General features: G+C 41.9%; 1 protein-coding gene across 1 annotated transcript; it reads left to right on the forward strand.

Moving 5' to 3' along the window:
• The first annotated feature begins 431 nt into the window (after positions 1-431).
• DSG2 (desmoglein 2) lies at positions 432-23,027 on the forward strand. The gene is made up of 15 exons (XM_085052741.1): positions 432-671; positions 7,004-7,039; positions 7,938-8,072; positions 9,018-9,176; positions 9,437-9,581; positions 10,821-10,981; positions 11,815-11,949; positions 12,079-12,264; positions 13,230-13,489; positions 14,353-14,495; positions 15,115-15,342; positions 16,800-17,030; positions 18,057-18,203; positions 19,429-19,766; positions 21,782-23,027. Exons 1-15 carry the CDS (start codon positions 627-629, stop codon positions 22,781-22,783), a joined length of 3,351 nt encoding a protein of 1,116 aa, XP_084908867.1. The 5' UTR covers positions 432-626; the 3' UTR covers positions 22,784-23,027.
• The last annotated feature ends 43 nt before the right edge of the window (positions 23,028-23,070 follow it).

Consider the following 23,070-nt stretch of genomic DNA (forward strand, 5'->3'; position numbering starts at 1 on the left):
AGGTAACTGTCTCAAAGAAGAGAGGATGTAGGGAAAGCACGTTTTAATTGTTTCGTCACCATGAAGGATCAGTTATGCTTTCGTAAGCACCAATTAATCAGGTGTATCCAGGAAAGATCTCTGCCAGGTAAGAGTAGGAAGGATATGGCTCGGAGCGTATAAAAATGAGTATTACGGGGAAGGTTGTACAAAAAACGCTGACAATTTTATTTTCCCTTGAGACTGCGCTCCCCCCATCAATTACTCCTTAATGTATCAGTTTGTTGTCGCAGCTGCTCTGCGCCTCCCCTGCACGCTCCGGCTCGCCGTCCTCGGCGGCAGCGGGGGAAACAAACCCAAACTTTGGGAGCCCTGGGGAAGCCGGGAGCTCGGCGCTCCGAGCGCTGCCCTGGGCAGCCTCCGCGGGCGGAGCTCGGCGGGGCAGGGACGGGACTCACCGCCGCGGGCCGGGCGGGGCTCGGGGCCGGGTGCCTCCTGCCCCATCCCGCCACGGATCCCGCCCGGCACACTCCACCCACCCGCGGCTACTTGTGCCCCCCTGCCCGGGCTGGCGGCATTCCCGTGGTGGGCGGCGGGAGGAGCGGAGCACAGCGCGTCCCGTCCCGTCCCGTCCCAGCGCGGCGGTCATGTCGCGGGGCTCCGTGGCGGCGGTGCGGCTGCTGGCGCTGCTGGTGAGTGCGCGGCGCTGCTTTGCCGGGGGGTCCCTCGGTACCGGAGCGCTGCTTTGCCGCGGGCAGGGCGTGCAGTGCGGGATGGAGCCGCGGGAATACCGCCGTGGGAGTCGCGAGTGCGGCCGGCGGGGAGAGGTGCTCCCGTCAGGGCTTGGCAGCCCTCCCAATGCCGGCTGCATGTGGCTGGGAATTGATTTGCTCTTTTACTTCGGGAATTAGATAAAAAGCATCGCCGTTTGCTGCCTGAAAGCAGGTGGAGGTAGGAGATCCCAACAGGAACGGTACCTGGGATGGGTGGGGTTGCTGCGGGGCCGGGAGGAACAGGAACGCAGTGAGGAGTTCACATTGTTGCCGTCTTCTTTTCAACGTACTTTCTATACTAGTAAATTGCATTTCCCTTTTGAAGGAACAGTGCCAGGTGGGAAGATGAATCAAAAAATTTGGAAGTCTTTATTGCCTTAGAAAAATTACACCAAATTCTTAACAATCCAAGGCACTTCAGGCTTTCTCCTCCCCTGCCCTCACTATTTTTCTGCCATCAGCCTTTAGACCTTCCAGCCTATAAAATACTTTCTCAAGCTAAAAGCAACAGTTGTCTCATAACAAACTGAGATCAAAACGTTTGGTATGTTGGATTTGGATTAATGCTTTCTAGCTTTTTCCAGCTGGTTTACAGCAAACTCTTTGTCACATCTGCGGCATTTTCTTTTCCTTTTCACCTTTGCAGGCTGGCAGAATGCCTGCGGAAGTCGGGCTGCCGCCATTCAGACAGAGGTGAGGGTGGAGGCCAAGCCCTGGGCTGTGCCGGGAGCTGCCGAGCAGCTGGGCCGGGATCAGTAATGTCTTGTTGCATTGACAGAATGGAAGCTGCTGAGGGTCGGAACCTTGCTCCCTGAGCCCGGGACCCTGCAAAATCAGATTTGTTACCTGAAGACCTGTTGCCTGATAACTTTGATACAGACTTATGGTTGTGCACAAGTCGGCCAGCAACAGTTAAACCTGTTTTTTACAGCAGGCTAGTAGTTGGGGTTTGGTTGGAAAATGTTTTATCCTCATTTTGTCCAAAAGAGCAATGGAAAATGTAGAGTGCTGCTGGTACAAAAGTTTTTACCTGTTCTCTCTACAATACCTGAAGCCACACCATCATCCATTTTGGTGAGCTTGCACTGGCTCAGAATGCTGTTAGTTTTGCCTGAAGAACATTATTTTTCCCAATCTTCATCATCTTTAGTCTCAGCTAAAGCTGGGGCAGGATATGATGTGCTGAGAATCAGCTCAATTTGGTGCCTAAAAACCTCATTGTTGGATAGAATATTAGAGCAAGTAAAGCTGTCTTTGTTGGTTGATGTCAGAAGAGAATGAGAGGCACTGCTGGGTTTTAAAATTCCAGGGTTTTTTTCCCAATCTGGATAGAGCTGTTTGTGTGGCAAAAAGTCAAGTTGCTTATTTGAGAGTGTCAGATTAGGGTCATTTATTTCTTATGCACCTTAAGAAACTGTGGCTAGCACAGGTCTTTCTCGTGAGAACATTTTGCTGTGTTTTATAAACAAAGATAAAGTCTGGATGTTTTTCGAACAGTGTTTGGAGACTTGGACAGTTCAGGCCTGGCCAATTGTGCCTAGGGGGAGGGTTCTGACTGACCAATCTGGGCGACCTCTGAAAAGTCTATATATATATGGAAATTAAAATAATAAATGCCTTTTCTTGCTACACTGAGAACTGGGTCCTCTTCTCTGCTAGCGGCTCAACAGCGACAAGAAACTACTTACTGCAAAGCAAAACCAGTCTAAAAGTAGTGTCTTCCCAAAGCATCTTCTACTTTAGAAGCATCAAGAACAGTAGGTTCTTCCTCTCCCAGTTTTTCCTGGAAGTATCTCTCAGTGCTCCCTCCCTGCCTGTGGGCTATATCCCTGTATCATCATCCCTGGGTAACTCACAGAGGTCACAGCAGATTTCCCCAGGCCCCTGCCTCTGACCCTTTTCCAGGAATTTTCAGCTGTGCTGAATGGTGGTGCACCCAAAGGGTTGGGCGTGACTTGGTGCGTGTCCAGAGCACACACCCAGAGCCGTGGGCACGGCTGTCGAGGATTATTAGACTGGGAGGTTTCTCGGCCCTTTCTAAAGGGGGTGGACATCATGTCTTCAAGAGAAAAAAGTCTTAAAATACTTCCTGCATTTGAGTGAAAGAATAGTTGACCGAGATGTATGAATCTTACTATGGGAGTAGCAAAATTTACTTTTTCTTTGAACGTCTTCCTCAGACTGTACTTCATTGTTAGACTTAGGCTGGGTATGATGAAATTCAGGCCTGAATATATTAGATCATTACTGTAATGTCAGAGCCAGTAGCTGTTAATTTTCAGAAGTCATAGAAACAAGTTAAATAAAAACCATCACAAAATGATGTTTGGTTTTACAAAGAGCAAAGGTGAGCTAATTGAAAGCAACCTAACTTCTGTTGCCAGTAACATGTTGAAACATGGTAAAAGCATTTACAAGCATCTGTGGATATATTCAACATTTTAATATTGTTCTAAAAAGGAGGGAAAACCCAGCTGTGGTGAGGTCTGAAAGCAGCTGAGAAATATATAAGATCTACTGTTTTATCCATCCTATTGAACTGAACTGGCATGTTGCTTTTGATACCAGACTTCATAGAAAAGTACATCTACATGTCCAGGAGAGACTACAGAACAGCAGAAAAAATGCAACCTAAACTCACAAAATCCTGTGTTGTGATTTTTTTTTTAAGGGAAATTAAAGAACTGGTATGTGAGAAAAGATGGTAAGGTGTTTGATAACTTTGCAGATACATGGAGGGTAGAAGAAAAGGGAATTGTGAAGGAAAGGGAATTATACCATACAATGAGAGCACTGTCAACGTGACAAAGGAGGAGATTGGGTTTGAGGCTAAGACATCTCAGTATAGCTGTTTAAGTTTCTGTTATGGTAAATGGAGATGCAGTGGATGCTGAGTACACCTGTTTGATTGGATCAAATGGACTTCTGAAGCAAATCTCAAGACTGTGTGAATCATATCCCAGCTGGGTGAAACCACATTGGGAGATTCATCCATCTATTTGTAGATGTTTGATTTGTGGCACCAAGCAAATTCTAGTCTGAAGGAAAACCATCAAAACATGGGTTGTGCAGTGTTGAGTTCTCTGCATCAAATTCTTTGCTCTACAAATGCTCCTGTATTGGGTTTACAAATTGAACATACTTACAACCAGTAGAGCCCAAAGAGAAATAGATATGGACTGGTTTGGGGGCAAGTTGAACTGTACTCTGACCTCTGTTGTTATTGGCTTTATTTCTGCTGATTATAATGAAAGTTTAGGCACTTGGTTTTCATTTAGGTAATTTTAGGTAAATTTAGGTAAATTTCATTTAGGTAAATTTGTGTGCCTTGCCCTGAATCTCCTGCAAGCAGCAATATGGTCAACTTGCAAGGAGTTAAAAATTAACTCCTTAAAAATGAAGATAGAAATTAACAAAGATTTTTCATCTGTAAGACTATCTAGGCACCCTCTTAGGTTAGTGAGGCTGAGGAACCTCCATCTCTCATTTTTGAGAACAGGATAAACTGCTGTTGAGGAACACTTGGGTGTAGTTTGCCTTTCCCCAGGGCCAGGATATGTGCTAGTAGATGACCTTGGATGGTCCCCCCTGCTTGCTTCTCTAAGATCTTCACATGTTGTGCTCAACACCAAACTGTCTCACAGGAGGTGCAAGCTCCAAATCTCCTAACATACAGCATATGGGAAAGACCACATTTCTGGGTGTTACTGTTTCAGGGTGTAGTGGATGCAGACACGTACCTTTTTGGTTACTCAGTCTTCATAGCTTACAGCTTAAATCTCAGCTTTGTGTTGAAAATCTGTCCTTTAGTCACTTTCTGACTATTCATGAACTGGGATTTGGGCAAGAGCAGCCTTGGACTCGCTTACGTGGCAAGTCACTCCCTTCTTTCCCATGCCCTCTTGCCTATTCCCGTTCCTTTCCTGTAGTATTTCATTCCAATTTCATTACTTTAGACCTCAAACTTTTTTTTTTTTTTGTAATCATCCAGTTTCACTCTGACAATGTGTTCTCAGCTCTGTCATCAACAGGTATCATCGGTAGATGTCTGGTTTTTGAGCCAAGGCTATGATCCACAACAAATGACAGAGCTGTCCTCATCTGAGCCATTTGACAGAAGGCAGTTGTAAAATACTTTAAAAAAGAGAGGGAAATTCACATGTTCAATGGGCATTAAATTCTGACATTTCACTTGCCCTTGAAGAAAATGTCACTGAAAAGTGCTTTTCCCCCTCTTTAAACTTTTGGAACCTTTAAAAATTTTCAATACAAATGCAGGATCCCTTTATATATTATTTCCTCATGTTTTTATGCATCTTGTAAATAAAACTGTCATTCTTAATAATTTTTTGTAAGTATCTTCTAAGTTCCCTCTGAGGCTACCTGTGGACTGTAGGTTGAATAACACAAGAGCAAAAGTAATTTTTAGTACTTTAGCATTAACCTGGAATGCTTTGAGGTACATTTGCTACTATGCAAACAAATTGATTTTTACTTTTACTTATCGTAATGAAAGATTTTCTTTTAATAATTACTAATGGATTTTTTACGTGTTTTTTATATGTGTCTTAGTGGAAGATCTGCTTATTCTTGATCTTCAGCCACTTCTGTTTATACTGGGTTCTCAGGTTTCCAATACTAGGAAACTTCTCACTGTGTGCCTCTTGTCTCCATTTAGTATTGAGACAGAAACACCTTTCCCTCCAATTTGCCATTTAGAATAACCGAGGATTTTTCTGATGGCATCTTGACAATTATTCACCTTCTGAAAGAGTTGCAGCTTCTGTTGGAAAACCTTGACTATAAAAAAAAATTATCATGTCACTCTTGCTGATATAATTTCATTAGTCCTAAAAATAGATTTTGAAAATCCATAAAATTAATAAATTCAAATAAGACTAAGAACACCAATGAAAACAGCTTGGTATAAGATTCTGTATTTTTCACGACACATATCCATTAGGAAACTTACTGCTTGATAATTTTTGTCTTCAGAATATATACATTGGGAAAAATACCATTTGAAAAGTTTTGTTGAACAAGTTGAAACAGAAATCTGCTTTATTGCTCAACACAGTCTGCTGGATTGTGTGGGGAAGAGATAACATCTTTTAAAAAAGAATCTGTCATCAATTCAGTAATCAAGGCTGAGTCAGAGGGAAGAATAGAGAGAGCCCAGTCAACCTACTAGAAACCAGTCAGAGACTGACTTATTTGAGGGGAAAACCACCTTTTCTGAGCCTACTTTGCCTTGGGCAGTAGTATGCCTAAAAACTAGTCACCTAAGTTGCATAATATAAGTAGCAATAGTGTTCAGAACAATAACAGTATTTGCTACATGTACAAAGCTCAAAAGCTTGATTTGTAGGTTTCCCATGTTGTCATAGCCTACTTTTTATTGGTGCTGTTTCCCAATACCTACATTTTTTGCAGTTTGAGGGATGTTGTTACTTGCAGAGTCTTTGGTGCCTGGAGAGCGGGCATAAACATGGGGTCTCTAATAATTTGGCTTCTTCCAGCCAGGATTTATCACCTAACTGTGCCATTCAAGGGTGTGTACAGCTGTCTTGGCCTGTCCTGGTGCACGAAGAGGTGGCCAGTCCCAATAGTGAACGCTGGCCTGTAAGGTTTTGTCAGAGCAAGCCGCTCTGCCTTGTTTAAATAAGGGATGCCATTTATCCTCCCAGTAAGGTGCTGAGTAAGAGAGCTGCTCCTGTCATGTACCTTCAGCAGATATTTGGGTTAGTCCTTGCCTTTAAACTCTACTTACCCGATCTTCTTCTCTGATATGATTGGTAACCCACCACAGGCACAAATCCATGGTTTGCCCAGAAAAGAGAATTTGTGCAAAGTGCTGCCAGCAAGCAGCACTTGCTTCAGTCAGTGGCACATACTTATCATTTTGGAATAGTGAAGAATTATTCAGCTCTAAAAACGGTTATTTAAAAATTACTATAAAGTCTGAATTTAGTAGGGGAAAAAAAAAAAAACGAGTTGCTTATAATCTGTTTCCTGCTGGGAAAAAGGTGCCAAACTTAATAGTTATATAGTTAGAGTGTATGCTTTTAATGTCAATGTTTATGGGTGAATTTTTCAGAAGCTATTATGGGTAAATAATAAATGTTAATTTATCAATGTCAGAAGCCTTCTCCTTTATGACTTTGCTGCTTTTATGAAGGAGGTCACATTAGTTAATTTTTAGTATTGCTAAAGGGACATAGAATTAATGATTGTCATCATTTCCATTTCAGATCTGTTTGAATTATGGAAATGGGCTCCACGTGAAGGTAGGATATAATGGAAAACTTTTTCTTTATCAGTGCCTGAAGAAGAGTTATCTGAGCAAAGTGCCAAAGCTATGCCTTACTTCAGTAGATAAATGTCCTGAATTTTTCCATTTTCTGAAATGGGAAAGCTGCATAATGAATAAAGAAATGAAAACCAAAAAGTAAGTGAATAGATCCTACATTCCTCACACTGAGTTGCATTGAACTTTGAGAAACTTCCCCTAATACATTAAATTTGTAGATTCCTTTTTTGAACTCAATAAGTGAAAACAGCCCCTATTTTATTGAATATGTTAATCTGGGAGTCAATGGAGATAGTAAAGACTGAGGTGAATCTGAAAGTCAACAGAGGCAGTAGAGACTAAGGTCGATGGAAGGATGAGGGGTGTCATGCAGAGTGGAAATGAGGGGCAGTTGAGCAAGGACAGCAGAGACATTGGGTGGGGGCCTACTCTTCTGTGTATTTTGTTTCAGAGAGAAGGTTGAATATGCAAGGCAGTATTGGTGGGAAGATAAACACGGTGGTAAGGCAGAATTGGTGGTTCAGAACAGCCTTAGTGCCAAACTTCTTCCCACATCTGATGACGAGCATTTAAATCTTCCAGAGCAGATGTATTTTCACCAACCTCTGGTCATGGGAACTTGCTTAAATATTTAAAGCCTGTCTTACCTTATTCTGTCTTGATGAAAAGACCAGTGTAGTTTTTTCTCTTCAACCAGCTTGAGGACTGTGTAGCTCTTAGATTGTGACTCAGAAGGCTGGTGCTGCTCCGTGATTTTGAAGTTACTAACTACTGAAAGAGCAAAAGTTATTCAGAAATCTTGGCTACAGTAGCAATAAGGCATTTATCTGAAATGACTAAATGCAATGCTGACATTCCGTCTCGTCTTTTCACAGGTTTATAATCGAAAGGACAGGAGTGGCGTGTTGTCTCATCCCAACAGCCTAGTCAGACAGAAGCGAGAATGGACAGTCCCTCCAGCTTTCATACGGGAGGAGGAGGACAATTCCTATAAGAATCCAATTGCCAGAGTAAGCCCAGAAAAGAGTTAAATATGCAGTACATTCAAAAACAGAGAGGAAAATACAAAATAAGGCTGTTGCTGCCCTAAACACATGCACGAATATTTCTTTAATTTTAAAGAAGTGTTGAATGCCAGTTGAAGATTGACACATTTCCTTCTGTTTCCTTTACTTTTAAAGCCTGGTTTGGCTCAGTGTCTCATCTTTTCATAGCCTCATTTTTCATTAAGCTTTTTGGAGTGCAGTATCTTTGAGCTTTTTCACCCCATCAGCCCTGCTCAGCTGGGGTTGAATTTGGCAGGTGGGTCCCAAATCTGCTGGTGGTGACTGGGCAGAAGGGTGTATGTAAAGCATGGTTATGAATGCCTAATCTTTTAGGAAACAGAGCTAAAAATAACCAATGTGTTATCCCTCGTGAAAGAGCGATATGCATTGGGTTCAGCACCAGTGTTGAAACCTAAATTCACCACTCCTGCCACTTCAGTCTCTAAAGTGACTGCAGGTGGTCGTAAGCTGTTACCCTTTGCTTGGGCTGCCTCTGGATGGTGATGCTAGCACAATGCACATCTCCAGATGTTTGGAGTGTCTGCTGACAGCAGAGAAAGGGTGTAATCTTTAGTCTCTGCAGCCTCTTATATGTATTCATCTCCAGATCATACCTTGCTTCCTCCAGGCTATCTCTTCTCCAGTCCCAGTCATATTTGCTACCTTAGGCCTCATCTCCTAGGTCAACTCCCTGCTCCAGATGTTTCTCATCTCCCTGCACCAGATTCTCAAACAAAACATGCAGCCCTGCCTGCTTTCATCTCAGCATCTCCCCAGTTAAAGGAGTGCAATGAAATGTGTCAAATATTTATTTTTTTTGTTCATTACAAGATAGCAAAAATATTTTGTTACACTTTTAAATGTGATTTTATTTACTGAGTCCTATTTAATTTGTGTTATTCCTACTAGATACATTCAGATCTTGAAGATACAGGGATAGTAGTAACTTACACTATATCTGGTCAAGGAGTAACAGAACCCCCTTATGGATTATTTGTTATCAATGGAAAGACTGGTGACCTGAACATAACAGGAAGGGTGGACAGAGAAAAGACTCCTATTCTGCTTGTAAGTTGAAATTCTTTTTTCCTTTATAGGTCCCCTCCTGTTCATACTTTATTTATTTTCTGTAAATTTGTTTGCTTGAAATAATATATATATTTCTGGATACTTGTGTGTGTATACCTGCCTGTATTAATAGCATATATAATATGCTTTTATAATGTTTAGATTTTTTGTATATATAATAGATGTCTGGTTTCCAAATGTATTTGTATGTATTACAGTCAGTCATTGGATTTGCTTATTGTTTCTGTGTGTATTATCAGGTCCGAGGCCATGCACTAGATAAGAATGGGGCAAAACTGGAAGAGCCAATAGACCTCCCAATTAAAGTTGTGGACATAAATGACAATTCCCCAGTATTTTCACATGAAGTTTTTGTTGGTTCAATTGAAGAATTAAGTGAAACAGGTAACTTTATTTTTGTTTTTCATTTAGCTTTTCCCAAGACACTCAAGGGCACAAGTGAATGTGCACTTTGCAGCAGTACTTCTGCATAACAAAGGTACATTTTCTTGCTGACATAAGCCACATGATCCATATGTGAATGCAAGTTTTCATTCTGGGCTAAGCTGTGTTGTGTGATTGAGAGAGCATCCCCCTAGGGACAAGAGAGGACAGTATTTCCTCGTGTGGCACCTTTGTTTTTTTTGTCAAAGTTGTCATAAATTCAGGCAGCAGAGTCCTTCAGCAGGAATTGCACAGGAAATGCAATCTCCCTTCTGGCCTAGCAGTCACAGCCTGTTTGGGAGGGACTTCACTCTGCCATCTCCATGCAAAGCCTTTCTTTATCTGTGTGCTGGAGAGGTGTTTTACTGCTTTACTGTTAAGCACATATGGCTGTGCCATAACCATTGAAGAAAAGGTTAGTGGCCATTTGCCTATTGACGTCAGTAAATATAAGAGCAACAGATTACTTTCAAGAAGATAAGAAGAGCAGGAATAAAACAACCTAATGAATACCTGGCAGTGTGTCCATTTCAATGTCATTATAGTCTGAAGAAAGAAATTCTTGCCCATTCACTTGGGTGGGCAATCTTTCAAGTCAATAGCAGCCATATGTAATGTCTCTTGGCATGAATTCCACCTAATGTTAAAACTTGGGCTCTGCATGCTGAGGTACATGCTCTCCCAAAGGACAAAACCCTGTGCCATTAGTTGTAAGGGGACTTCACCATGGATACCGCCATGTATTTTGAGTGAAGCTGTTGGAGGGCATCAATACAGATCAATGGTTTTAATAATGTTCAGGTACAGGAATTACTTGTGCTCTCTTTAGAATAATGTGTGAGGAAAATGTAGCTTGTTGTTCAAAAACTTTTACTTTCTGCTCTGTGTGGTATCTACATTTTTTTTCTGATAGAATTATTGAGAGAATTTAACCTGTTGTCTAATTTTTTCATTGCATTCTGCAAGTTACAGATGTGAGGATACAATCTTCTTCTTGGCTAGAACATATACTTTTAACATGTACCTTTTGGGTTTAGGAACACTTCTTCAAATTTATGCATGAAATAAATAAAGTTAAGAGCATCAGAAAATTGTGCACTGCATCTAACAAAGTGCTCTTATCTTTGACATGACAGTAAAGATATTTGCCAGTACATGGTGGTGTAAACAAGTGCTGTATTTTGTTTGTGTTTTTTTTAGGTACAATTGTAATGAGGATAAATGCAACAGATGCAGATGAACCAAATAACCTAAATTCCAAAATTGCTTTCAGGATTGTTTCCCAAAGCCCTAGTGCTGCATTCAGCATGGATAAGAATACTGGCGAGGTTCGAGTAGCAAAAATAAACCTTGACAGAGAGGTAAAAAAACCCTCCCTTTTTGATGTTTGTTAGTAGTGGTTTTCTGGTGCCTGCTGTGTCACCATCAGCCCTGCCTGCAGGGTGAAGAGCTGGTCCTCTTACCTTTCTTAACTTCCCTTGGGATTAAAGCCTCATCTGGCTGATGCATGCTTCTCAGGATTGAGGGAGGAGGCAATGGGATCAAGGTTTATTCCCCCCATCATCTCCCTAGCACAGCACCAGCCCAAAAGCTGTTGCTTTCTGTCCCTCCTATGCAGCCAGGGCAGCAGTTCCACAAAACAAGGCCTCTGGAAGAATGTATGGCAAACACAACCCAGATCACCATCTAGAAAGCTGCTGATTGCACCTGGATTTTTGTAACCTTCTGTGAAAATTGTAGTGCAAAGAGTTAGGACAGGGACTGCTGTGAAACTGCATTGAAAACCACGTATTACCAGTGACACGACCTGTGCTTGCAGAGTTTTCCCTGGCCAGCAGATGGTGATGGGAATGTTAGCTTTGTGGCTGAGGGATCTGGCTCAGCCTCTGGCCGTGTCCAGACCTGCAAATATCACTGATCCTGTCTGTGTTCATGGCCACTGAAATTTTTTCTTTGCTATGTAAGTACAGTCTGCCTCTTTGTGGGGAAGATGTGAAAGTCCCTTTCACATATCCTTTTCAAAGCCTCAGTTCTACTCTGGAAGAATCTGTCGAGGTACTTGTGTGCGAGATTTACTTCTAGCTAGAGAGGAGTTATAATTGACCATAAGAGATATTGCCAAAATGTAATGAAGGTAATATAGCAAAAGAAGAACTTTTAGCCTGGATTAAACACCTTTTTCTTACCATGACAGACACAAAGTAGCTATTCTTTGGTGGTGGAAGCAAAGGACCGTGGTGGTGAAGTAGGTGGGAATGCTGCAACATGTTCTTTAGAAATCAAGATTTTGGATGTCAATGACAATCTGCCAGTTGTTGAAAGTCGCACAGTAAGTACATTTATCACAATTTTTGGCATGTTCCTATACCTGCCAGTATCCCATAATAAGACTGTGCAAAATTCCTTGCATTGGGGAAATGTGACATCTTTTTAAATAGTGGATTTTTTTTAATTGCAGTTTGAAGGAAGCATTGAAGAAAACAGAGCAAATGTGGAAATTATGCGAATAAAAGTATTTGACAAAGATGAAGAGTTTTCTGATAACTGGCTGGCAAACTTTACATTTGTTTCTGGCAATGAAGATGGTTTTTTCCAAATTGTAACAGATACCCAAACAAATGAAGGAATTTTGACTGTCGTGAAGGTCAGTATAGATTTCAGCGATTCTTTAAATACTAGAATAATTTATCCATCTATGTTAACAAATTGTCTTTATTCAGTCAATATGTAAAATTCAGTCAATATGTAAAATATGTGGATACTCCTCCTTTGCTATGTTTTTAATATATTCAGTAATTCCATGCAAAATAATATTTTTATCAAGCTTTTCGATTTGCATTCAGTGTGATCTCAAGCATATCTAGTAGGGCAGAAGTCCCCAAACATCCCTTGCCCTTTGGGCAAAAGTGCTAACATGCTGTAAAATTTCACATTTTTTCTGTCCTTGATGATCTCAGCGTAAATTTCCTTATTTCCCCTGGCCACTGATGATGTTGCAGGCAACCCCTGTTCCATGAGCCATGGGCTACAGACTATTTTATGGATTGTTGTAAGTTGAAATGATGATGATGAAAATATTTTCCGTTAATAGAAGTATCTATTTTATAATTTTCTTTTTTTTTAGTACCCAATAAATGAAGATACACAGTGCCCTAAATAGATTTTTTTTTTCCCCTGCTCTGGTTTCCTTATCTGAAAACTGCTAATTATTAAAAAAAAAAAGTTGAGCATTATTAAGTGAATGATTTGGTTTAAAAAAAACCCAAAACATAAATTTGGAAGAGCCAAGTAATTAAGCACTGATTCACTGAAAGCACAGGCAGAATATATGGGTATGACTCCTTGCACATACCTTAAATTATTTTAATTCAATAATATAAAGCCATATCTATGGTGTCATCCATTAAAAATGAGTGAGACTAAAATGTTAACAAACTTCCTCACACCATAAGTTCCTTATTGCTTAAATATTACTTAAATGCTTACATCCTCATTACTTAAATAAGGAGGCTACAGTATTATTTAAATACTAAATGTATGCCTGTTGTCTAGATATTAGATTCTGACAAATTCTGAGTGTTTTTTTCATTATTTTCTTTATTGATCTAGGAGCTGGATTATGAAAAAATGCAAAGCCTAAACTTGGGCATTGTTGTTACAAACAAAGCAGAGTTCCACAAGTCAATAAGGCCCAGTTACAAGGCAGAAACAATTCCAATCAAAATTAAGGTGATTAATGTGCGCGAAGGCCCTTTCTTCCCTGGTGGCACAAAAATTATTGAAGCAAGCGAGAAACTGCAGATAAAACAGGTTATTGGACAGTATCAAGCCTATGATGAAGACACTGGAAAAATAGCAGAGCACATTACGTAAGAATTTTTTTATAATCATCATAACTGAGTATGTCAGAAGTCACATCTTACTGTAAAAATTTGCATGTTGAACTGAAATAATTTCAAAAGCAATAATTTTCTACTAGGATAATTCACACCTTAAACAACATCATTATAATCATCTTCAATATTCTATTATGCAGAAAATAGGTGATATGAAAATCCTTGTTTTGTCGTATATGGCAAGACAAGAGTGTTTGGGCTGAAGTTGTCTTTGTTTGCATGATGTGTTTGTCATACCTGTGTACTTTTGAGAGTAGATTTACCCATCTGATTTCACTGTCTCCAGTAGAATTAGGAAGCAATATGCAGGAACGTTTATCAGTCAGACACAAAGGGTGTGACACAGATAAGTCTGCGTGTGTGTTCTTGGGTTTTGAATCATAGCTCTTCAGCTAGAATGTTATTGAACCACCACCTTGGCCTCTACAAATGGTGCACAGCAGAGCTGCACACCCAGGGGTGAACCCCTTTTTCCCATGCATGTAATACAGTCTCTCCTGGATGGTTACTGCGCAGCTTTTGCTGGGAGCATGGATGGAGGGGAAGAGGATGGTGAGCACCAGTGCAGCTCCCTCTCCTGTTCTGGTCTCACTCTCTAATTGTACTTTCTATGATGCAGCCCTACCTAAATCTTTGATTTAGAGAGAAAAGCAGCTCTCAATATTCATGGTAGGTTTATAGTTGTAACTAATTGCAGTGGGAGGAGCATCAGACCTCAAACTTAGGGCTTTGATCTCTGCTTTAAATGATGAGTAAATGTACTGTGAAGCTGCTTTTTCTACTGATGGTTGTTTTCTTCATTGTAAATGTGTCCATCATTGTGTGATCTTGATCAGATACATGAAAGGAAGAGATGCAGCAAACTGGATCACTGTAGACTCTGTCACAGGTGAAATCCGACTTGCTAAAAATCTTGATTACGAATCACCTTATGTAATAAATGGTACCTACACTATCACCATGTTGGGTGTAACTACTGGTAAGTTGAGAGGGTTTTGTTTTCACACTGATTGGTTTGTTTACCTATCTACAAGGGTAGCTGGGTTTGTCTGTCATTAAATTAAGGCACCAAGTGCAGTCTCGGTATTCAGAGGACAGACATGGGCAACTCATTACCCTGGAATGGGTTCCCAAGGTGTCTGCTTCTCCTCTTTGACTAGACAGAGGTGAACTTTTTGTAAAAAGTTTTCGAAGATAAGTCTGATAGGAAAATCTATTGTCGAGATGGGAATTGCCAATATCTCAATATTCCTATCATCAGACTTCATAGACCTAAGTTTTCTTGAATTCTAAGCAAGAAAGATTCCCTGAACTTCTTGTGTATCTAAGTACAATTCTGCATTTATAATCTGCATGTTACTGTGTAACCATACAGGATTTTTTTTTCAAGTTAAAGTAATAAACCAGGTTGCCTTCAGAAGAACTTTGTCAATATGTTTATTAACAGTGGGAATGAAACACTGCTCCCATAAGCTCCAGGGAGAGCTCTTTCAACTTACTTTACCAATGTTGGTGTTTTGGAAAATACTAAGTTACTTTATTTTAATATGAAATCTTGTGCACAAAACAATTTAATTTTTCATATTTTAAAATCTTAGATTCCCCGAAGAAAACAGTCACTGGCACAGTCGTCATTCAAGTTAAAGATGAGAATGATAACTGCCCGGTTATTGTGAACCCTGTGCAGACTGTGTGTTCAGATGCAAAATTAGTTGATGTTACAGCTAGGGATTTGGATAGTTACCCAAACAGTTATCCCTTCAGCTTTACTGTCATGGATGAGCCAGAAGGGACAGCGGAAAAATGGATAATTGCATCCGGAAATGGTAAGAAACGTATTTTTAATTACTTCCAATTATTTGAAGTCCCAAAGTTGTGATTTATTAATTCCAGTCAAACTGACAGTTTGGCTTAGTCAGACCAAAAAAGAAAACCACCTATGTCTGGAGTCAGGCATTAAGACCATCATTTTGCATTCTGCTCCCTTCTCTCTGAAGGTTATAAAAGCCCAGCCATGTCTTCTAGGGTGTGTTGCCTTCCCTCAGTTGGACCATCTTTGCCTGGCTGGATGCCCCATGAGTGGTGACCAGGATTACATGAGTAATGCTGGGATCAAGCTATCATAATCTTCTCATCCAAAACATGCAGTGATGCACTATCTGGGCATAGATGACACACTGTCCATGAGCCAGCAGTGTGTCCCTGTGGCCGAAAAGGTCAATGGTGTCCTGGGGTGCATTAGGAAGAGCATTGCCAGCAGGTCAAAGTGATCCTGCCCCTCCACTGAGCTCTAATGAGGCCCCATCTGGAGTTCTGTGTCCAGTTCTGGCTCCTTGGTACAAGAGAGACATGGAGCTCCTGGAGCATCCAGTGGAGGGCAACAAAGATGATTAAGGGGCTGGAGCATCTCAGTAATGGGGCAATGCTGAGGGAGCTGTGTCTGTTCAGCCTTGAGAAGAGATTACTGAGAGGAGACCTCATCAATATCTAAGTATCTGATGAAGGGAAGGTGTCAAGAGGATGGAGCCAGGCTCTTCTTGGTGGTGCCAAGAAAGAGGACAAGAGGCAATGGGCAGAAACTGAGGCACAGGAAATTCCACCAAAATATGAAGAGAAACTTCTTTACTGTGCAGTGACCATGCACTGGAACAGATTGTCCAGAAAGGTTGTGGAGTCCCCCTCACTGGAGATACTGAAGAAGTGTCTGGATGCAATCCCGTGCCATGTGCTGTAGGATGATGTTGCTTGAGTACAGAGATTGGACCAGATGAACCATTGTGGTCCCTCCCAACCTGACCCATTCTGTGATCTTCTGCCTAGCTAGTCCTTGACACAACACAGCGACAGGAGCAGGTGTTCTGTTGGCTCATGATCTCTGTCTGTGGCTTACAACAGATTAATCTCCTAAAGACTGAAGCTTGTTTTTTGTGAGTTCAGCCTTTATTTATCCAGATGAAGTGGTTGATGCTATACAGGTGATTGGGCTGTCTTCCATGCTAGTCTCTGGCGGTGTGAAATTACACAATTATCTGAGGCTGCAAGTGAGCATGGCTGCTTACTTACCAGCACGAATTATTTGATAAAAATAAAAGCACATATACTTTCGCAGCAGTTAATTAAACTTAATTCCATTGCATTGGCTGGACTTAAATGGTAGGGGTTTGTTGGGAGACTGTAACAGTTGTATTTTACTTAGTTTACAAGAGTCAATTTTCTCCCTGCTCACTACTTGTCTTTTTTTTTTTTTTTTTTTTTTTACTTTAACCTCCCCCCACTTCTTCAGACACCAGCATACAGCTGGTACCACAAAACCTGAAGCCAGGCAGAACTGCGGTTCCCATGCTAATAAAGGATTTCCAGGGGGTCAGCTGTGCTCTGCCACAGTCTCTGCAGTTGACTGTTTGTGAGTGTGCAGATGACAGCGTGTGCCAGGAGAAGTTTGTGGGAGCAAAGTCGGTGGGTCTGGGACCAGCAGCAGTTGCACTAATCATCTTGGCATTTTTACTTTTACTGCGTAAGTAATCGTTTCATATTATCTCTGGGGCACTGTAAATGTGGTCTGCAAAGCCTCAGGAAAGAAACAGTCCAGCTCCCAGCTGTTACCATCTTGATACATTCTGCACAAGCTCTTAGTCTTGTGTGAAGTCATGGCAGATCCCCAACTCATTTTGGTAATATCAGCATTTCACCCTCAAAGGATTTCAAGCCATACATTTTAAAATTAATATGAACAACTTTTAATATTTGTTTATGGTGCTGTAAATAACAGGTGGGGAAGCGGTGAGGAATGCTTTTGGCATTCCCACATGTCCCCAGGTGAACCCTAATCTTCCTACTCAAACCTCAGCACATTCTCCACTCTCTTCTCTGTCACTGCAGATTCACTGTCTTGCTCAGAGCAGAATGTGACATTGTTCTTTGGTGAGATAAAACAGAAGAGAAATAAGAGAAGATTATTTGTAGCTATGGTATGGCCAAGTTATAGCAGTGCTGCATTTAAACTTGTAGTAGTTTATTGCTTGTGCTGGCAGCAATCTAACTGTGACAAAGCAAAGTTCATGCCACAGGAATAATATTCTTTGCTTCTGAAACTGGATCATTTTGAGTTCCCCAGGCAACGCTCTAGGCATGTCAAAGGAGTGGTGAGGTGGAATTTACATGACGCCATGTTGTTATCTAGTAGTAAAAGAACAGGAGGAGTTAGAAATGCTGAGGTTGTACAGTGACAGCCAGGGCTTGGATTTGGTATATGAGATCTTTGATAGAAATATAGCTACATACATATGTAGTTATCTACAGAATTTAGGCCCTGGCATGTTGATTGTCGGTTTGCTCTCTAGGAAACTGGACTGGCATATGCTTCTAGGAAATGCCTTGAATATTTGGGAATCTGTCTTCAGTCCTTGTCAGCCCTCACACTGATCAGTAGCTCATTGAAAATATATTTGGGTACGGGAGCTGGCCAGAGTTACAGTGGCTGTTAGTATGGCTTAGGCCCTAATAATCACACAGTTAATGGCAACCTTCTGTTTCCCTCTAGTTGTTCCACTGTTACTGCTGCTGTGTCCTGGTGGCTTGGGAGCAAAGGGATTTGGTGGAGCAAAGACATTTGCTGAAATACCAGACCACAGTGAAGCAACGTTGCATAAGTGGAACAGTGAAGGAGCAGCTCCTGAGGAGAAGGCATGTATCCCTAATAGTCCTTCTCTTTGATTTGTGTCCCAGTGTTCAGTTTGGCACTTGGTGCCTCTTCCACACTACAGGTGGATATTTCAAAGCTCTACAACAGATTCTAACAACACATGAACATTAATTAAAATCAACCCTGTGAGGGTCACCAAAGGATGTGTGGGAGATGACTTCCACCAACAGCTGTAGGAAAAGCCACTATAGCACTTAAATCCCAAAGTACAGGGAAAGCAATCATGCAAATGTTGATCATATCTGAGCAGAAGATGGGACTGTGGAAAAAGCACTGAACCAATAGAGAGTGAAACATTTGCATTTGCAAGCCTGGAATGCTCTGCACCCCTCTGGGAGCATGATAAAACAGCAAAATAATGGGTTATAATGCTGAGCTTCCCTTCATTGATTTAAAGTTTCAGACTGTTTTAAATTACTTCCCTGTGTATTTTGTTTTTTAAACGGAGGAAATTCCTTATTAATAAACAAAAAGGCAGAAAAAGGTGCAAATCTGCAGAGGGAACAGTAAATGCCAAGTGAAGTTTGCCCTTTGTAGTTATGCTACAAAACAAGTTTTTCAAACAAAGGGCATGACACTGACATGCTATTGCGCAATAACAGAAACAGAAGGTAAAATACTTGGATTTAGGGCAAATGCTCACACCAAATTCTTTTTAAAAGATAATTAACAGGGAAGCTAAACAGCTAGGGAAAAAAAGAAAAGGCCAGGCACCACCACAGTGGTGGCAGGCTGTGCAAACTTCCCCACTTTATGTCTGAGGAAAACTGGGCAGAGCTTTTCTTGGAACAGCTGAGCTCCCTGGAGTTTTGCAAGCCTTTTTTTTGGTGGCTTTTTTTTTGTTTGTTTTGGTTTTTGTTGGGGTTTTTTTGTTGGGTTTTTTTTGTTTGTTTGTTTGTTTGGGAGTGTTTTTTGTTTGGTTGGATTTTCTTTTTGTTCTTTTTTTTCATTTTCAATCCTTTGAGTTTCAAGAAAACAATGATCTATAGAAACATTTCCATGAACCTACTTGGCAGTACATTTGTGGAAGCTGCACCCTGTTTTAGGAGGCCTTCTACTCTTTGCAGCAACACGTATAAGTGCAAATTCAAACAAGTCATAAGACAGCACCCTCCCCGTTCCCACCCAGCCCCACTGCTTGCTTGGTGAGTTCCACATGCAAGACAGCAAAGCTTTCATGTCACATCTTAATTTGTCTTTATGTAGCCAGTGCTAAGCTTCATTCCACCCACTGCAATTGGGAGCTTGAAAGGAGCAACAACAGCAGCGGCAACAGGAGCAGCAGCAGGAGGAATGAGTGGAGAAGAAGCTGTAATAGGAGCAGGCAGCTCTGTCTCTCACGTAGGAGAGCATCACAACACTATCACTAGGGAAAGATGGGAAGAGCAAAGGCGTCTTCTTTCTGGTGCCGAGTATGGAGGCATGGCAGCTGGAGCAGCTGAAGGCATGGCAAGTATTGATGGCAAGACAGTCATGTCTGGAGGAGGAGTTACTGTGGGAGCAGCAGGAGCCATGAATGAAGAATTCTTACGAGGCTACTTCAATGATGTAAGCATATGACCCAAAAATAACAGTATTTTGATGTTTACACTTAGCATTGTGAAATATCGTTCATGTTATGACGGAGATGAGTAGATATGTGTATGTATAAACAGTCCTGATACTGTTCATGTGGAGTTGGGGGCATTTAGGATTTTTGGATTAGCCATACATGCGGAACTTGAAGTGTGACAATGTTCAGTCTTGTAGCACTGAGAGCTTACAAGGTGTCACACAAATAGACCTTTCTCTCAAGGAAGGGACTTGGGGAAGGGATACAGAATATTCCACAATGGCCAAGGAGCTTCTTGCCCAGAAAAAACGCCCTAAGACTGTGTGATCTAAATCTCAGGGATTTAAGCACATTAAACTGGTCTCTAGGGAGGCACCTGTGATTCATCATGAGTCACAGCTACAAACTTTATCATGGAGCAGGTTTTTGAAAGATAAGCCGAAGATGTCATACACCAGTGGGTGGGGCTGTATTTTCAAAGTAGCTGATGAAATAAGTGGTGCTGACTTGTCTGTTTGCCCAGCAGCCTGGGTAAAGGGCCATTCATCAAAAGCGTGTGAGGCATATGTTGCAATCCCATCTTTTTTTTTACTGACCTAACCGTTGGCCAGTAGTAGGTTGTTCCTGCTTGTTGTAGCTGTTCCTCTTTGTGTTATGCACATCATTAGTCCTTTGGCTGGTGAGCTCCTTGTAGTGAAACTTTGACTCCATGCACCAGCACCTGTACAAACAAAATGTCTTCACACCCTACAGCTGGCAGCTGATGTGGTTTTGCAGGGGAGTAGCTGAGCAGATTTGAATCACCACCCCAGGCCAGGGAAGAATTTGAGCTTTTAGGTACTTGTATGTCCCAGAGTGCTCTACATACTGGTCTCCTGGGTGAACAGATGCAACAGTAGCAATCTACTTTTTTTTCCATTCTTTGTGACATACTTTAAGCATAGCTGCCTGATGAAATCCTGCAGGAGGGAGATGATATTTAGTAGTCCATACAGCTTCTGGGATGCTAAAATTTGTGATTATAGGGGTGGGGAAACAGACAAGTAACCAAACCAAATAGTTTCAGATAGTGATTTTTGTGGCAGAGTCTTGAGTCATGTGCCTACTTCCAGGATCAAATGGAGATAAACATGCAGAGTCAATTTGGGTCTGGGTATACACCACATTACATAGATGCTTGAGCTAGTTTGCAGTCCAGAACATCAAATGTGGCAGAAAGGTGGTTCTGAGCACAAGCCAGGAGCCATATTATATAAAGCTGGTTCAGCAAGGCCAGAGGATTTGGCTGTCTTCACTTTTGGACCCGGAGCTGATGCAAGCACATACACAGATATTTGTGCCAGCACGGCAGCAGCTCCGTGGCAGACACTGCTTTCAGCTTGAGCTGGCACTGTAAGCACTGTGGCCAGAACTCATGAGCCCTCCTTGTTGCCAGGTGGCCTTCACAGAGCCTAAGAATTTACATGATGGACTATGCATCCATACTTTAGCCAATCCACTTAACTTTTTGATTGTTTTCCTGTTGGGCATCTTGGGTGTGATCCTGTAGGCTGTGCTAGTGCAAAGGGACATGGTAGGTGATAACAGTCAGCATGTACTCATTAAATGTTTGTTTAAATGTTAGGATACTCTCAGAAATGGTCTTGGCATTGTCCCACAAAAACCTAGTTAGAGGTGACGTTCATTCACTGAGCTAAAACTAAAACAATTTCTTGGTGAATATGGAGCAGTATTACAAATGGCACATTTACTGGAAGGTGGTGATGGTATACAAGGTTTTAAATTTAATCTTAGATTTTTCTTCATAGCAAGTGTATTGTCAAATTCAGACTAATTTCAGAAAAGCAAAAAACTATGTTAGGTACAGTCGTCACTTAGTTGACAGTTTCTGTGGGTTCAGTTAGTTTTTTTTACTTCAACCTTTTCAAGCAAGCATTTCTGATTTTTCAAAATTATTACGTCTAGAGCTGGCATTAATGAACTCTTGCTTCCTTTTGTTTTCTGTCTGCAGAAAGCTGTCTCTTTTGCGGATGAAGATGAAGAGCAAGCTGCAAAAGACTGTCTCCTGGTTTATTCCCAGGGAGAATCAGGCTCCCCTCATGGCTCTGTTGGCTGCTGCAGCTTTATTGAGGGGGATCTTGATGACCATTTTCTTGATGATTTAGGAGACAAATTTAAGACTCTAGCAGAAATATGTATAGGCAGACAGATCAACATGAAAGACAGTGGCTCCAAGAATGAATCAGGTTTTGGTTTTAGTGAAGCAAAGTCACAGTTCTTAGATCAGCGAAATGCTTCCAGCTCTGAACAAGCCTTTGCCTCAGGCAGTCATTTCCAGTCCATCCCACCAGTGCACGCAGGCAGTGGCACAGGAGAAAGCACCCTGTCCCAGGAGGTGGTCACAGAAACAACCTTTTCCTCATCCCATTCTGGGCAGCACAATGCCCGGCACCTTCCCACAGGCCATGCGGAGACCAATGTCACCACGACTGAAACATCCTATTCTGTGGGGGCTCCTGCCCGCTCAGCTGCCGTCTTTTTAGACCCCCAGTTTAAGGAGAATGTAGTGGTGACAGAGAGAGTGCTGGCACCTGCATCGAGCATTCAGGGTATGGTGAAAATCCCTGATTTGCCACACGGAACTAACGTGGTGGTTACGGAGAGGATGGTGAAGTCGGCAGGTGCAGGGCCAGGAACCCTGACAGTTCAGGATCTTCCTGACTCACAGTACGTGGTGGTGAGGGAGCGAGAGAGGGTGCTGGTGCCTGCTGCAGAGCAGGGCTCCCTCAGCTTCCCCACCTCGACAGAGGGACACAGCACAGTGCTGAATGAAAGGGTAGTGACAGCCTCAGGGCTGCAGGGCAGAGCTGAACAGGCAACAGGTGCCAGCTTAGGAAGGCAAGAGCATGCACTGATGGGCTCCAGCTTAGAAGGGCCACCTCCTGCCAGTGCTACACTGAGCAAGTCTTCCAGGGTCACCAAATACAGCACGGTGCAGTACACTCGCTCATAGCCTGGCTCCTTGCAGGGGTGGCAGTGTCCAGCACCCTTTTTTCTGCATTGCATCCTGCCTCGGGCTTTTCCATGAGATCCAAATTTGTTGGAGCCTCCAGAATGATGTACTCATTTGCACTAGTTTGTATAAATATGGATTATATGGCCAGGAAGCAAGTAAGGAAATCTGGTGTTATTATGTTACATTGGCAGGGATGCTTTTGAAGTGGAAAGATGTGGAAAATACATTTTTTTGTTCCTGGTTTGCTATTTTTGTTATTGCCTTTATTATTCAGATAGTGTAAC

This window comes from Lichenostomus cassidix, chromosome 2, assembly GCF_008360975.1.
Source record: "Lichenostomus cassidix isolate B80296 chromosome 2, HeHo_3.0, whole genome shotgun sequence".
Classification (NCBI taxonomy): Eukaryota; Metazoa; Chordata; class Aves; order Passeriformes; family Meliphagidae; genus Lichenostomus; species Lichenostomus cassidix.

Excerpts from the sequence above, each read along its gene's own strand:
- DSG2 (XM_085052741.1), top strand. The coding sequence starts at position 627 with ATGTCGCGGGGCTCCGTGGCGGCGGTGCGGCTGCTGGCGCTGCTG. Across the intron at positions 12,265-13,229 it reads GAATTTTGACTGTCGTGAAG|GAGCTGGATTATGAAAAAAT; the intron begins GTCAGTATAGAT and ends TTATTGATCTAG. Across the intron at positions 13,490-14,352 it reads AAAATAGCAGAGCACATTAC|ATACATGAAAGGAAGAGATG; the intron begins GTAAGAATTTTT and ends GATCTTGATCAG.